The sequence below is a fragment of the Callospermophilus lateralis genome, chromosome 8 (assembly GCF_048772815.1).
Source record: "Callospermophilus lateralis isolate mCalLat2 chromosome 8, mCalLat2.hap1, whole genome shotgun sequence".
NCBI lineage: Eukaryota > Metazoa > Chordata > Mammalia > Rodentia > Sciuridae > Callospermophilus > Callospermophilus lateralis.
The window spans coordinates 35,980,052-35,997,011 of NC_135312.1; the positions used below are offsets into that span (position 1 = coordinate 35,980,052).

Consider the following 16,960-nt stretch of genomic DNA (forward strand, 5'->3'; position numbering starts at 1 on the left):
TTTTGAAAGAAGTCTAGGTACCATTGTGCAGCAGAGAGTGTGTAAAGCAATGGACAGTGTTAGTGAATGTGTGAAAAATGCTAAAGGCTTGCTAGTTATGCATTTAAGTAAAAAAAAAAATCCCAAAAGCTATACATTATTACATTTCTGCTTTAACCTGGCATACACTAAGAGGAAGCCCATCAGTGTATTATTTCCAAGCCAGATAGAAGTAGGAGAGCCTTGGACAAAACTGAAAGAACTGACTATGAAAAGCCATGTCTACAATGTACAGTGACATGCCATTTCAGGCAGCCAGTGGCTTTGGCTTTCTGTATGCCCTTCCTCCCACAAAATAACGTTAAATAAATAAGAGATGACAAATGACTTGATATCAGTCATGTACTCTTTGATTGAAAGCTATTTACACACCTGTGTGAAATCTTTCCAATTGTTTCCATTTTTGTACTCATTGAAATCTCAAGTGATATGCTCCTTCTGATCTTTTAGGCAGACTCAAGTGGATAAATCCAGTGCAGAGCATGGGAAAGGGTCTGAATATTATATTGATGATGATGATGATGATGGTACCAGGGATTGAATCCAGGGATGTTTAATCACTGAATCACATTTTCAGCCCTTTTTTTGTATTTCATTTAGAGACAGGGTCTCACTAAGTTGCTTAGAGCCTCTTGTTAAGTTGCTGAGACTGGCTTTGAACTTGAGCTCATCCTGCCTCAGCCTCACCGCCTCTGGGATTACAGGCATGCACTATTGGGTCCAGCTCTGAAATATTCTTATGCCTACCCAGTAGGTTATCCTGATTCAGCCTTTCTTGGAGACCCCAGGAGTCTGAGTCAGATGGGAAAGGAGACTAGAGTCTCAGCTGCCTGATGCCTTTGCAGGAGGATCAGCCCCCACTGCAGCTGCCTGGATGAGCAAAATGCCAAACATCACAGCTTTTCAAAGATGCCGTGACCTCAACATCTGGAGCTTACCCTGCCTCCATCTGAGACTAGAGCTGCTTAATACCTCAGCTTAGCTCAGTCACTCCCTTTCTAGACATATTGCAAACACCTTTCCTCTATTTTCCCCTCACCTCCTCAACTCTACATACTGAGAATTAAAACTATTTCCAGCATGTTCTCTCCTGCTTGATACCTCTAACACCACCCCCCACCCTAAAGGTAATTATAATACTACTCTCCATGGTTGCAAGAGCCAGAGATTCTGCCAATCAAGTACCTGGCACAACCTAGGTGAATTGGTGGGCATGTTTCAATTTCATGTCCCTAAAATCAACATCAATGTCATATAGTAAGCTTTTATTGTTTGAATATAACTTTGTTCTAATAGACAAACTAATTTTCATGAATTTATGACTACTAGTTGTCAAATATTTTGAGAATAATTATGAAGGACAATGAATATGTCTTTTTGGGGGGACTGGTTTTATTTTCAGAGATTCTTACAAAATTGTGTCTACAAAATGAGACTGAATGAATAGTAAACACATAAGCATCTCCTTTCTTTAAGATTGCATCACATGCTCCAAATTTATCAATTTTAGAAGTCACAGCTCTTAAGAATTAAAGGTGACACTGGGTTCTGTTTTTGTTGCATTTTTAGTAAAAATAACCAAAGAAGCAGCAATATCTGTAATGTCTACTTGTATTGAGTTCCTGTTCTGATTGCCAGACACTGTAAAAGAATTTACACATAAAACTTAAAATAAACCCCCTGAAACCAACAAGTAACACAGTATTACTTCCGCTTTACAAAAAAAACAAAAAACAAAAAGAGAGGCTGATTAATATATTAAATGATATGCAGCTAATATATTATGACCACAGAACTCAAAATCTAAAGTGGACATTGATCTTACCATTACTTTATAAAGGAATATAATGAATATTCTTGAATTCAGATTCATTTTTAAGTTCTGGGAAAGATCAGATTTTTTTGTATTAATTTTGGCCAAGTGAATGTGTATTTTATTTTTATAAATTTAAGATTAATTTAATTCATAGAAACATGTTATCATACATTTCTTTACAGCTTGAGGATAAATATCTAAGAACATAGTTAGAAACTGACCCTCAGACTATGATCTGACCCTTTTTTTCCATGAATTTAGGCATAAAGCTTCTTCAGTATTTCTGAGTAACACTGTAGGAAAAATTATATATAGGTAACCTCCTGAAAACAGCTTTTCAATGTAGTTAAGCATGATACTCAATCTAGATTTTCCAGACTGAATCTATTATTTAAATACCAAGCCTTGTCATTTCTAATAGTTATCATTGTTGGACACTGTGGATTTTAGCTGTCACAAATATATAAGGCCTGTCTACACATTTATTTTTCCATTGACCCCTTAAAATTGATCCAAAAAAAATAAATGTTGCTCCTTTTACTCTGTTAAAATTCCCCAAGTGGTTAGCTCTAATGTGTAACATGAAGACCAAAGGAAAACTTGATTCAGTTATTACTTCTAGCTAATCTGAATGTAAGGTTTTGGCAATAAGATTCTGAGGCAATCCCATCTCAGGTTTCCAATTTCATATAGAAGCAAATCTTCTGAATGCATAAGTCCTACCAATTTTTCTTGATGTGTTTCTAAAAAATTCTACCTCTAAGACAATACTACCTCTTAGAAGTTCTTAGGAACTTTCTCCTATGCTATTCCTAATAATATTACTACTGATCAATTTTATGTATCATTATACTTTTTCAAGAATTTTGAATTACTTGATCCATGCAATATCTCTGTTAAGATATAAATAGCCTAAGTACAACCCATTCTCCCATTTCACAGATGCAAAAAAGAAGCCACAGATGGGACAAATGAATTGCCCCAAATAACACATTTAGCTTATGGCAAACTCGAAACTAATTCAAGTGAGGAGTTTGAGTGACTGGTAGAATAATTGTTCCAATTCACCAAAAAGTCAACCTAAATTATGCTGATGTTAGTAGCAAAGGCCAATGTGGTAATTAAATCTTAATTGTTACACTGATTTTAAAGATAATATAAGTTCTCTAGCTGATTCTTTTCATGATGGTATCCTAAAATATTAATTAAATCAATTAAATTATAATTCACTTAAGGGACATTTAATTGCCTGATAAATACGAAGCGCTTTTCTGGATGCTTAGGATAGATTTATCAATAAAGCAAGCAATAAAACAGGGAAAAAAATCCTTGACTTCATAGATACTACGTTTATCTCAGAGAAAAATAAGTAAATGACATAGTGATATTAAATAACAAATATTATATATTAAAAGGTAAATGGTTAAGGGAAAAGAAAAAAATGCATCAGAGTAAAAGGGATAAGGCAGTGGGCAGACTTTTGTGTGTGTTAGGTTGGTCATGGTGGGCATCCTTGAAAAGGGGAGATAACAATGGACGTCCCACAGAAGTAGAAATGGCCAGAGAAAATCTCCAGAGAGCATCCTGGTTTGTTTAAAGAGCAGGAGGGAAAGCCAGTGTGACTTAAGCAGTGTTAGTAAGCCTAAAGTTGTATGAGATAAGGTTAAAAAAAATGGCAGAAAGACTATGCTGGGCCTTGGAGGCTACCAAAGAAATCATCTTCAAATGAATATAGCTGCATTACAGGATTTTGAGCAGACAAGTGGTGTGATCTGACTTAAATTTTTAAAAGGAATTATTATGAATCATTAAATGCCTCAAACTTTTATAACCTAATATATTATATAACCTTTGTCATATATCTGAATCCCAATATACTCTCCTCCTCTCAGAATAAAATATTATTATTCCTATCTTCCCAAAGAAAATACCAAGTCCCAGAATGTCTAAGTAACTCCTCTAGGGTAAGATGGAGTAAGTAAGTAATGGAGTCAGGTGAAAAGAACAATTTTTCTAACTTATAATTAAATGATAAAGGTAATTTCCTTGAACATTAAGCTTAAGAATGTTGGATGCAAAAAAAAAGTGCTCATGTTAATTTAAGTTTGCAACAATACGTATGAAATAATTTCAAAGTCTATTAGTTGTCACCTATTGACTATTAGATGCCAGTTATTGTGCTAAATTCTTTACATATGTCATTATGTTTAATATTATCCAAAGAATGGTAATTCAAATAAAAAAGTGCATCCAGAGAGGTCAAGTTACACAACTTAAAGTTGATACTACTGCTGAGTTTTTACCTAAGTCTCCAGAGGATAAAGTTAGTTTCTCTCACTAAGCTATACTGTCATATGTTATTCAATATATCACCACAACATTTTTAACTAGAAGGTCAGCAAAATATGAGTAGTCCCACTTTCCAGATGATTAACTGATTATAGAAAAGTTAATCAAGCAATCAACATTTATTTTATAGTTACAATATGCAAATCAATATTTAGTTGCTGAAATCACAGAGAATTTATGATACAATATATTGCCTCAATGAGCTTACAATCTTATTATGGTGTCAAGAGACATATAAAGATGTAATAAATAATACAAGATAACACAGAATAAGTCCCCAATGAGATATAGAGCCAAAAACTGCTAAAGAAATTCAACAGAGAGAAAATTGAATCTGGATGCTACAATTCAGTAAAGAAAGATCTTTATCAAAGAGGACTGGTGTTAAGATGATTTTTCCAGGAAAAGGTAGGTATTAGATAAAAGCCGAGAGGAGTAGGAATATCACTCCACCAAAGGTCAAAGAACAGATGGGAATGAATTATCAAGAGAAAATGAATAGAAGAGATGAAAGAGCAAGTTGGATGGGAGGTGAGATAAAGTGGTAAAGGAAGCTAGAGAAGTAGATTCTGGAAAGCCTTGATAACTTAGAAATTTAAATTATGAGGGGAAGAGTCGGTATTTGTTGAAATGTTAGTAGGGACCTATGCTTTGTATACACTTAGTGTTTGTGTAATCCTCCCGACAACCTTACAAGGTAAAAAGGTGGATAAAACAAAAGGCATTTTAAATAAAATGAAACAGACCCTACCTGGCCAAGGCACAGTGTTGTGTGTGTGGAAGGAGGAGAGCTCCATTCTACATCTATCTATTGGCCTCCAGTGCCTATGTTGCTTCCACTATCCCAAACTACCAACTACCAAAGGCAATGTGAAGCCATCAAAGAATTTTATCAAGAGAGTCTCATATGGAAAGCAGCATAAGACTAAAAGAAGACTAATAAGACTCTGATATTTTAGCATATGTTCAATATCAGAAGATTGATAAGGCAAGAAAAAACACTTAGTTTATTGCATTGGTCAAAATAACAAAGTAATTAGAATCTATAATTGAGTCAAACAATGGAAATATAGAAATTTAAGAGATAATGAAAAACAAAGAGATCATTGGAAATATTCAAATCCAGGTAATTTTTGCTACCCAGCCACAAATATGAAGAGACAAAGTCCAAAGTCTACCTTGAATACCTTAATATTTTTTGACAGCATATGATTTATTTAAAAATAATAAATTATATGCCTTAGGAAAAAAATCTGCATTAGTGCAATATATATCTGAAACCACATCGTGAATCACGACAGGCTTGGGCTAGAATTACTTCTATTATATGAGTTTGGCAATAGCCTATTGCCACATATCCTAACATAGCTGGCAAGCCCTTATAGTCATGCATATTAGATATATTAATTACTAAGGTAACATAATTTTAATTTTTCTTAAATATATATGAACTTAGATATATTAATTACTAAGGTAACATTATTTTAATTTTTCTTAAATATATATGAACTTATTGAATTCTCCCTTAAGGAAATAATGTGTCATATTTGAGAACATTATTCCTCCCTATTACTTCTCTTAAAATGAGATATTATTCAGGGATTCAAGTGAAAAAAACTAATAGCGACTGAATACCACAATATTTAACAAGGAGTTGGGTCTCCTGTGACTTTTTCTTACCCCTGAGCAATCCAAAACATACAATTTCCAAAGGAATATGTCAAATACCCACCAATGTAGCATACGTAAAATATGCACATACATTTTTCAAAAGATTATTCACATAAATATTCAGGTATTTAGTCAACAAATTTTGTTGGGGTACTGGGAATTAAATCCAGAGTGCTTTATTGCTGAGCTACATCCTCAGCCCTTTATAAATTATTATTATTATATTTTTACATTGAGATAGGATTTCACTAAGTTGCGGAGGCGGGCCTGAAATTTACAAATCTCCTACTTCAGGCTCCCAAATAACTTTGATTATAGGTCCCCAGACAACAGAAATCTCTTAAAGTAACAATATCAGAAAGTTGCCAAACCTGACAATAACCAGGCTAGCTTAGTAAATCTTCGATTAGTATCAACTCTTCGATCAATTTGTCTTGATTTTTAATTAATGTCTTAGTAATTATGGATACATAAGTGTATTTATCACATGTAGGTATAATTAAGTATATCACATATATCATATATGCATGTATATATATATATATATGTGTGTGTATATGAGTGTGTGTGTATATCATATTATAATTAATCAGGAATGGAATGTTTTAACTCAAGAATCCTTTTAGTAATTATAAACCTACCCTATTTTACCTAATTCTTTAGCAACACCTAGCAATACTGAAAGATAATTAAAAATTTATGTATTAGCCAAGCCTAATTTCCTTTAAATTCATGGATTAAAAATATTCTTTTCATGAGTTGAAAATTAATGCTTAAGTTTGAAATCAAACTGTGCCACAACCAAATAATTCAGGCTTATAACCAATGTATAGCTAAGATGTCTGAAAGTTTGAAGGTAAACCCATGCTATATTTGCATGTAGAAACTCATTTTAGGGTCCTAAAAAGTGTATTTACTGAGATAGAGTTCAGATTATTTTATTTCTTTATGTTTCTTATTTTTGCATAACTACCCTGGTATGAGACAGGCAACTATGAAATATGCTGAAAGTAACCAAAAATATTACACTGGAATATCAGCTCAATAATGGCAGACTCTAACATACTCTAAGATTCAAACATTAATCTATTAGAAATTAATTAATTTGAAAAGTATTCATGTAGAAAGTCTGGGCTTCATATGGTTTTTGGCATTCTATAAAAAATATGTTAAATACATAATGTAGGTAGAAAAAAATCACAGATAATGTTTAGTTCATATAAATACTTCCTATTACCTATGATTTTAATACACAGCAATGCAGTCAGATATAAAATATATTAAAATAGGAAATATTATCCTTACCTGTTAAAGGCATTATTTTGTGAGAGTTTTAAAAAGGAAAATATTTTTACCTCCCAGTCCTGGTCTAAGCCGATTATCGTAACCATCCAAAAGTCTGTCTAGAATTCTTGTAAAGATGGTAATGTTATTTTTAGCCTCATCTTCTTGGATGTTAGCCAGCACCAACCTAAACAGATAATTTTACAAGCTGATATATACACATATGTGTGTTTTGCAAGTGCCACCATGCTCTTATTTCTTGATTTGATTTTAAGGCTCCCTAAACTATAAGTGCCACTCATTTTTCTCCTTTTTTTTTTCACCTTTGTAAATACCAGTATGTCTATAGGGAAGGTGAACATGCTGTTAAAAATGGATACTACATTGTAGCTTGTCAGAAGTTTGATGATAAAACTATTTGAGATTTCTACCACTTAGCATTTTAAATGTTATCCTTACCATTTCCCTAGAATTACAATGTGATTATAGATTATCATTTGCAGACACTATTAGTAATATTATTTCACAGTCACAATAATAATAATCAATGAAGCTCCTGCTATAACTCTTCACTGTTTTGAATATTAATTTGAAAACAAATTGCCTGATTCGAGATACAAAATTTTTCCATCTTTCTCAAAAATATCTTTTTCTTTTTATGTCTTTTGCTCTTTTAAACCAAGATTGCTTCCTTACTTTGGGTATACCTCCACCCAATGGCCAACTGCAATATAGACATCAGGGAAACTCCTCTGGCTGTGTGCCAGGCTTCACTGTAGCCAGAAGGTGGAGGTGGGCTCTGGAGGCATCAGCAACACACACAGCTGCAGAGCCCTGGAGGGCTAGTCCCTCCTGACTGGTCTCAGAAGAGGACTAAGGGACCACATAAAGATTAAAATGCCCAGTTACCTTTTTATGGTGATAAATTTGTAGGAAGAACAAATGATCTTAAAATATCACGAGAAAGGGTTTAGAAACGGTGATTTTCTCCATTATTTGTCCATCATAAAGCCAAAGACCTGATTTTGTGACATCCAGCAATTTGGTGAAGAAGGAACTGAATGTATAAAACAGAATGTCCCTTTTCATTGCCTTTTTTTTTTTTTTTTACTTAGCATGATTCAGAGATTTAAATTACTGGCCCCAAAAAAGAATCATTTATATAATAGAATAAAATACTAGCATGAACATTTCTGGTCAAATATAGAACAGAAAACTAGTAGAGAGAATTTTAGTTAACCACTGAGGCTTTGCAATCATTATTAATTGAGGATAGAGTGTTCATGCCTTAAAAATCAAAGACAATAGGTAAATTACCTTCTGATCAAGGTGTATTGTGTAAAATACCATTCAGAGAATCCATTTATATTTAAATGAATACAGAGCTAGTAGGTAAGAATACTCTTAACACATCAAATAATCATAACTAAATTCTAGTAATTGTTGCTTTAAGAGTAAATATTTTAAAACTAACATGAAAATAACATTTTACAAATTATGTAAGTAAGTCAGTTCATACATTCTAGCCTCAAAAGTTTCTATGTTGCCTACTTACACTTATTTTAAAACTAATCCCCAAAATAGTCATCAAGTTTCACCTAGAGATTTTCATTCAAAAGTGTTTTAGTCACATTTCATATTTTATTTCTAAAGTCAATATTCAGATGTTAAACTAGTAGATTTTTTCAAATTACATTGTCTTTATCAGTATATATTTTCTTCAAATCTGGAAAATATTTCCACACTTTGACCATTACTTGGGATGGATATGAAACTCAAAGGGAATTAAATGATATTGGGATTTTTTTGTTAAAGTATGGTTACAGGATCATTCTCAGGAAACTTGTATTTTAATTCTTCTGGTATTTGGTAAGTCATATCCTATGATTATAAAAAAAATCAGAAAAGACTAAAACTAAGATGAAGTTTTTGAAAGCAATAAAAAATCAATTTCATGTTTGTTGAGCATAGGCAAACAAAAATTAGTTACACATTTGAAATAAGTACTCCTTTTGACAGTAACCATTTGAGTAATAAAAGATCTCTAAATTAATAATTTGCAAAGTCGATTAATAAATCAAGCTTTTTGTTTTATTGTTGTGATTGTGGAGTTGTATACTACCTCCACCTAGAGGTTTAAGACTCACACATCATTTGGGTTTTCTATGTTGACTAACAGAACCAAGACCATCTTCAAAACAGGAAAGAAAACATTAAGTTATAACTCAAATCATTTAACTGGTACTTTGCTGTCTGGCTTGAAGGAAAACTTGGCTTTTTTTTTTTTACTGAATTTTGTTTTAATTTAAGTTTTTATAATTTAATCATTTCAATTCCTTGTATGAATATGCCATTTAAAGGATATTTTTCAGTGAATTATTTGTATAAAATGTTTCTTTTCAGTTTTACATTTGATTGCTAACAACAAGAATCAGCAAACTTTTCATACTTTCTGCCACTTTACAGTTCACTCTCTGGTACAGTCCCTTTTCATGAGAAATAATTGTTCAAAACACCCTGATTTTCACAAGTCACAGCTGCACTGATGGCATTCAAAAACACACCTTTACCCTGAATTAAAAGTTAAACACAGGAAATATCTCACCTGGCTGGATCCCACACCAAGAAAACAAGCAGCAGGGACTGCATGTTGGAGATATCCAATTTCGCCTTCATCACCTCTCTTTGCCAAGCAATGGAAAATAAAAACAAAATACACTTAAAATTGCCTTCAGTCCCATCACCCAAGTAACCCCAAACAGTGTCATTTCATTTGGGAATTGGAGTTAATGCTATGAAAATTATTCTGTGAACTGAGTGCAGGGAGAGGAGAATTTTCTTTTTCTTCTTTCTTTTCTTTTTTTTTGGGGGGGTGGGGGTGGAGGGGGGTAGCAAGATGACCAAGTAATCAAATCAGTCTTTGCTCTGCCAGGAACTTCTCCAACCCCATCCTCAGCAAATACTGTTTTATCATTGTTCTATGCACACATGAAATAATAACGCCAGGACTCTAAACTGACAAATGATCTGGAGAAGGGAATAGGTTATAGGGGAGAGTGGGGAAAAAAGGAGAGATGGGTACTTCATGCCACAACCCCTTTAATCAAGACCACCCTCCACAACCACAGCGGGAAAAGCAAGGGGCAACCAGCTCACTTTTTCAATTATTATTCTCTTCTTTACAATGAATTGTCGTCCTCATGTCTTCACTTCTTCCAACATACAATAAAATAATATCAAATCAAATCAAAATTTCTCTCCCTGCCCATCCATGGTTGCCCAAGACCACGTCTTGGAGGCAGCTGGTTGCAGATCAAATGCTGCGAAACGACGCGTTTGACAGCTGCTCTGGAGCAGAGGACCACAATAAGAGAAGAAGCGTGAGGCTCCCTGATCAAACACCAGGCAGGCAGGCAGCAGCTATCACAGTGTGCAAAGTTGGAGACTATAAAAGAGCTAGGCTAACGTGCTGCCGAGCAGGCTCCTGGGTCTTATTGTAGTTGAAAATATGTTTCTGATGATCAGTATTAAAATTATTTTTTTAAAGGTTGGAGAGAAGAGGGGCATCTGAGCCTCCTCGGTTTCCAGGGAGCATCCAAGAGTGGAGTAGGGGGAGATGAGACATGCAGCGAGGCAAAGGCAAATGGTAAAAGGTCCCTAGCGGGGCCAACGTGTGCGACCCTACCTGAAAGAGCAAGGCGAATTCGGTGTTTTCCTTCCTTTGCCCCGATCTTGAGAAGAGAGGAAACTTGAGAGGAGAGAGAGAGAGAGAGAGAGAGAGAGAGAGAGAGAGAGAGAGAGAGAGAGAGAGAGAGAGAGACTGAGACTGCAGCAGCTGAAAGAGCCAGGGAGCGATGGGCTGGTGGAAGCCAAAGGAAGCGCGAGGAGCGGCTGAGGCGGCGCGAGGAGTATAAGGAGGCGAAGGCGTCCGTAGTGGCGGTGATGGGCGGAGGAGGAGGAAGAGGAGGAGGGGGAAGCGATGGCAAGAGCCGGGGAGGGGGGGCGCGGGCGGAGGCGCGTTGCGCGCTGGCGGTGGCGGGCACGAGCCCCGCTCATGGAGGAGGAGGAGCTAGGCTGGGGAGGAGGGCTAACGAGGTTCCAGAGAACGCAGGGACCCCCCCACACACACACACACACCCCAATCCCGGGTAACAGACCGCCGCCCTCCCCGCACCTGCAGCGGCACCGCCAGGGCGGCGTCGGGCGCCGGGGCGCGCCCTGAGCGCCGCTCCTGGTGCCCACGTCGCGCAGGAGGAACGGAGCCCACGCGCCGCCTGGTGCTGCTCCCTGGAGGCCCTGAGACTCTTGGGGGGCTGCTGGTGGGTGTTGGTGCGGAGTCGGAAATGCCGTGTGTCTCTGAGGCCCTAGATTCCCTGGGCTGAGCCCTGCCGCTGGTCCCCCGACATCCTTGGGCTGTGGAGCGACGTGGCTGCCTAGAAGAGGTAAAGAGGTATCGCTCCCGCTGGAGGGCGAGGGGACTGATCACGCCTTTACTTAGTCATCACCGCATCCACGCAGGACCAAGTTCAACGCGTGTTGCGTGGACTCGGGCAGCAGGAAGTTTCTTTGATTTCCTGAGCCCTCTTGATATACTACTCATTCTTGCACACTCTTGCAATCAAGACCAATTTCCCCTCAAAACTCTGAGGGCTTGAGACTTCCCGTGAGCCTGCCAGTAAAGTCCATTTGCAGATTGTACACCTTGGGACAGCTCCCGCTCACTCACTTTCAGCAATCTTTTTTCCTAACCTCTTTTCTCCCTACCAAGTGATGAAATTCAATCAACAGCTCTAAAAAGTTTACATTACCCCTGAGCAAAAAAGGACCTGCTGTGCTTCTACTACCTCTGCAGTTCATTTCCCCAGGGGTTGGAAGGTTTGAGGTTTTCCGTTTTAGGGCTTTTTTGCTGGCAGAGACTTGTAATTCCGTTCCCATCATACACTTTTAGCATTGTGTTTTTTGATCTGCCTGATTTTTCTTCTATTTTGTCTGAGGTAATGAAATCCAAACGTGCAACTTGAACAAAAAGAGCAGGAGACAGGTTTTTCCTTTTTGTACTGCACATACACAAAATGTTATGCACATTCTACTAAGGCAAAGTAGATCCAGTGTTTTGCTTCCAGAAGTTGTTATAAACGTTAGACACTTTTAAAGAAAAGAAGATAAGTATGGTGATATGTTTTTGTCATTTTACATTCAGAGTCAATATGTGCCAAACACTTCAATTTTGTTAGTTATGCACCAAAAATTCACATGTTTTTCCTAGATGGTGCAGTTTTCATAACAGGCACTGCTAATCTACAGTGAGATTTTAGCTTTACTTTGAAGATTATGTGAGGAGAGTAAAACCTCTACATTGTAAATATTTCAAGTTGTCCTTTTAACCTACATTAGCTATCACTTTCTGAGCATTTAATATGCTACAACCTAAATAAACATTTGCTCTCTTATTTAGCTGGCTCTGTGAAGAATGGAACACCACCCAGCTTTCTCCTCCATCATTAATATTCCTTTCCCGACTTGCCCATTGCAGAGTCTAATTGAAATTCACAAAGATAAAAAGCATGCCATTTAAAACCTTGCAACCAGGGAATCTAAAAGTCTTATACTTGGCGTGAACACATCACTTACTACTGTATATTCCTTTTCCATTTCTCCATTTCTATGAGTCAATCTTTATTAGGAGCTCTATCACTCTTCTTTTTACATTACTGTGAAATTGTTTATATTTTGGTAATGGACGTTGAGCAGAGCATGGTTTCTTTCCAACCTTAATTGTCATACTCCAACAAAATTTATTTCATGAATATCACAATTTTGTAAATATCTTCATATATTATTTTCATACCTACCACTATGGTCTTTTCCCTGGATATTAATACTGACTTATATATCTTGTTTTTAATTGCTTTATTTAAAAATTTATAGCTATTGAAATTAGTTGCACTTAAATATCAGCTTTTCCCATTAGCACCCTTATTAAATTTGTAATCTCATTGACATATGACCCATTTTTATGGAACATCACAAAAGTTCAACCTGTTCTTAATGATTTTTACCCATTACTTTGGGGAGGGGGGGCAAGATTATATGTTACAACAGCTCACAGATTGAGATATGCATTTAGTGGACCCACAGTAAAAACTAGATTTTAAAAAATACTAATTTTTGTTTCTTCCCCACAAACTGTTTTGCAATTTTAGTGACATTTGATAGCTGTAATTTAAACTTTAAATCTGATGAAAAGGAATGGAAATTGGAAAATCTGCTGGCAGTATACCTCAAATTTGTAGCTATTATAATTCTGATTATAATACTGATATTTCATTGTCCAGAAAAATGTCTTTGGAAATTCAGAGGATTGTCCAAGTTCCCCAAATATCTAACAAGTCCAGCCCAGTCTTCTCAGCAATGATAAAATGCAGTTATCCACCTGAGATTGGAGAGCCAGCCATGTGGGTGGTGACTAAGCCCTTTCTACCCACCCCAATGGGAACACATCCCAAGGCAAACAGTGCTGAAGAAGAATTGGCAACTAATTGATTGCCAGTAAATTCATTCCTACCCATGTTTGACCAATGAAGAACCTCCTGTTCGAACCTGTTTAAATTATTCTCCCACAAATTGGAATCTGGGTGCCATTTCTCCCATTCCTAACATCCATATCTCTTTAAGAAATTTTGCACATAAGGACCAAGAATAAAAGAAAGCCAAAGAATTAGGAAACCCTTGATTTTGTCTGTCTTTTCTTCCATTATATTCCTATGTTCTTCATAATATTGTAAAAATTTTTAAATCTCTTACAAAAACTATGTTTTTGAACAGATGTTTCTTAAAGATTCCATTATTAGGGTCCAGCTTGGTACTGCTTCTATAGAGAACTACTACTCTTTCTGTCCTGGGGCTTAATGAGTCATTAAGCTTTCTGAGATATATATATATATATATATATATATATATATATATATATATGTGTGTGTGTGTGTGTGTGTGTGTGTGTGTGTGTGTGTGTGTGTGTGTGTACAGGAGTTTATACACATATTATTATATATTGTGTGAGACATATGTGTATATAATATGTATATATGTTTTACATATACCTATATACCTATATGCATGTGTACCAATTGATAGCTATCTAGATGAATAAAAATAGTATTGACTATTTGGATTTAATATTGCATGATTTGATTATGGTGATTTTTATATACTTTGAAGAGAAATACCAGACTTACTTCCATAAGACTTGCATTTCACCATATCAATTTTTAAATATCACTATATAATAAATTTTTATATATTTAAGTACATACATTCTTGTGTGATTTATTCATTCAAATGAGGATATGGGTTTGTGAAAAGTTGGGAACTGAAGTACAGATTATTCAGTTTTCACAAGATGAAATACTGTCTTATACTTTCCCTCCTGCATGTCTTACTAACTTCAAAATATGTTTGGATGATAATTCTGTTCACACATATTCACCACATTACAAAAAGACAAAAACAGAAAACAAAAAAAAAATGGAACAAAGAACTATTTGGCAATTTTCAAGTCAAAATCATAGCTAGATCAATCTTCTTTTTTTCTACAAGCTGAAATTACATGGACAGGTAGGCTCCCAGATTTTGAAAGAAAAACAGCTGGAAGGTGGGAGTAACTAGTCTTATAAACAAATAATCCCCAAACTACTCTCTACATTAATGTATCTAGGTCACATTTCATTAGAGCTAAATATATCATGTATACTAGCTTGAATAAGCCATGCACATTACCTTCTTCAAATTGAGTTAGTAACTCTGTTTTAAAAGTAATTTTACAAATCCTTATCTAACCTGCAAATCAAGAATATCAAGCATTCAGAATATCTTGGTGATTTCTGATATTTTAAAACTATTTGTACTGTCATATAAAAACAGAGTAGTAAGGAGTTTCTTTTTCTCTCCTTTTGTGAAATTAGAATTTCTTTCCAGGTTATTCAATCATATCCTAAAACAAAAGGTAAAACTCCAGTGATTCAAACTAAATACCCCTATAGAAAAATATACTGTATATTTTGTTGAAGGATAAGTTGCCATACGGTCAGCAGCCTTTGTCTGAGATATGTCCTCTAAGAAGTAATCATAGTTGTGAAAGTAATAATCATAAGTTTACAATTTCTTCATTTGTAAAACAGTTTAGATTTAAATTTAAATACTTTGTGTACATTAACTCATTTAATGTTCAAAAGTAAGAGACTGCTATCCTTCCCATTTCAATGATGAGAAAATTTGGGCACAGAAAGATCATGGTCTTTCATTGGTGGAATCAGGTAGAGCAAAGCAATATGACCCCAGAGTTTCCCTTCTTAACTACTGTACTTCTTATAATAACACCACATGATGCATATGCAGAAGTAGCCAGCAACAATCCCAAAGTCAAGGGATGGGAGACCTGGACCTGAACCTGTTTTCAAACATTGCAAGTAGAATAAGGTTGACTTCAAACAAAGGAATGTTCTTGTGTCATTATTTACATCATCAGACTCTTCTGTCTTGAGAGGAAGAGAGGGTGAATATATGAAAAATAAATAAGTGAAAAACAATCAAGCTATGAGTATTTCATGGTCAGTCAGAGACGTGAAAGAGAAAATAGAAACCAATTATTTTTAAGATAAAGTGAATAATGCCATGCCAAATTAATTATGGATAGCCAATGATTTTAAATATAGATCATTTCTCCTTGGTAGAGACTCTTTGTATTTGCCAGAGTGGCTTGCTCATAAATACTCAATAAATAATTGCTGATCTTTGTAGAGTTAAGTACTTTGGAATAAAAATTGGGAGACGCAGTTCCACCATTAAAAATGGCATGACCTAGAGCAATCTCAGCTACAGTAGATGCTAGTCCCTCCCAAATCTCTGTCTCCAAAAAATTCACTATCACTCTTAGACATTTTTTTCTTCATAAACTATAACCTTTGGTATTCTCTAACTTACACCTTGCCACTACCCAAATCCTGAAAACTGGGAGTCATCCTGTACTTGTTTTTTCTCAATACCCCACCAGTCACACACAAACACACTTACTGTTGATGACAAAGTATTTCATTTCTATCTAATGTCTGATTTGTTCTCTCCTTTACCAAACCCATAACCTTGGCTCTCATGTGAAGTACTGCAATACCAATAAGCAATGCTTACTAACTGGTGTCTCTGCTTCTGATCTCAGCTTTCTCCAGTTTATCTGCCAAAATGCCAAGAAAAGAGTCTTGCCAAAACCAATTTTGACACTGTCACTCAGTCACTTAAAAATGTTTTCTTGGTAACATTCTAAGATGCAAAACTCTTTCACATATCACCTCTGACTCCAGCTTGTATCTTTAGCCTTGACTCTGCTCTTTCCATAGACACCTTATCATGTGTGTGCACAGATGTGTGCATGCACACGCCACACACACACACACAGAAAAAAAAAACAGCATTCATTTCTTGAAGTATCATCCTTTCCTTTATGCTGCCACCAAATAAAACTCTTCATATTTTTCTCAACTGTGCTTAATGCCTCTACGCTTTTGGTTCTCATTACTCCCTCTATCTGGATGCAACTTTCATACTAGAAATCATCTATAACCTTCCAAATAACTGACCATACCTTCCTTTGGTGCATCCGCTGAGTTTAGCACAGGTATATAATGTCAAACTTAGAATATTCAACTGAACTTACTAGCTTTTCTATGTATCATAGTCATTTGCGGTTGCTATAACAAAACACCACAAACTGGGAAGCTTTTAAACAATATAAATTCATTTTGCATAGTT

The 16,960-nt window shown here is 35.6% G+C and overlaps 1 protein-coding gene across 3 annotated transcripts in view; it reads right to left on the reverse strand.

The window, feature by feature from the left end:
• Gabra2 (gamma-aminobutyric acid type A receptor subunit alpha2) overlaps positions 1–9,835 on the reverse strand; it is a 126,636-nt gene extending 116,801 nt beyond the window's left edge. For all 3 annotated transcript variants that reach the window (XM_076864134.1, XM_076864133.1, XM_076864132.1), the window contains exons 1-2: positions 9,765–9,835; positions 7,231–7,346 (exon numbers count right to left, since the gene is read on the reverse strand). In XM_076864134.1, coding sequence (XP_076720249.1) covers positions 7,231–7,346; positions 9,765–9,835 — 187 coding nt within the window. The remainder of the gene's footprint in view (positions 1–7,230; positions 7,347–9,764) is intronic.
• Between the last annotated feature and the right edge of the window lie 7,125 nt (positions 9,836–16,960).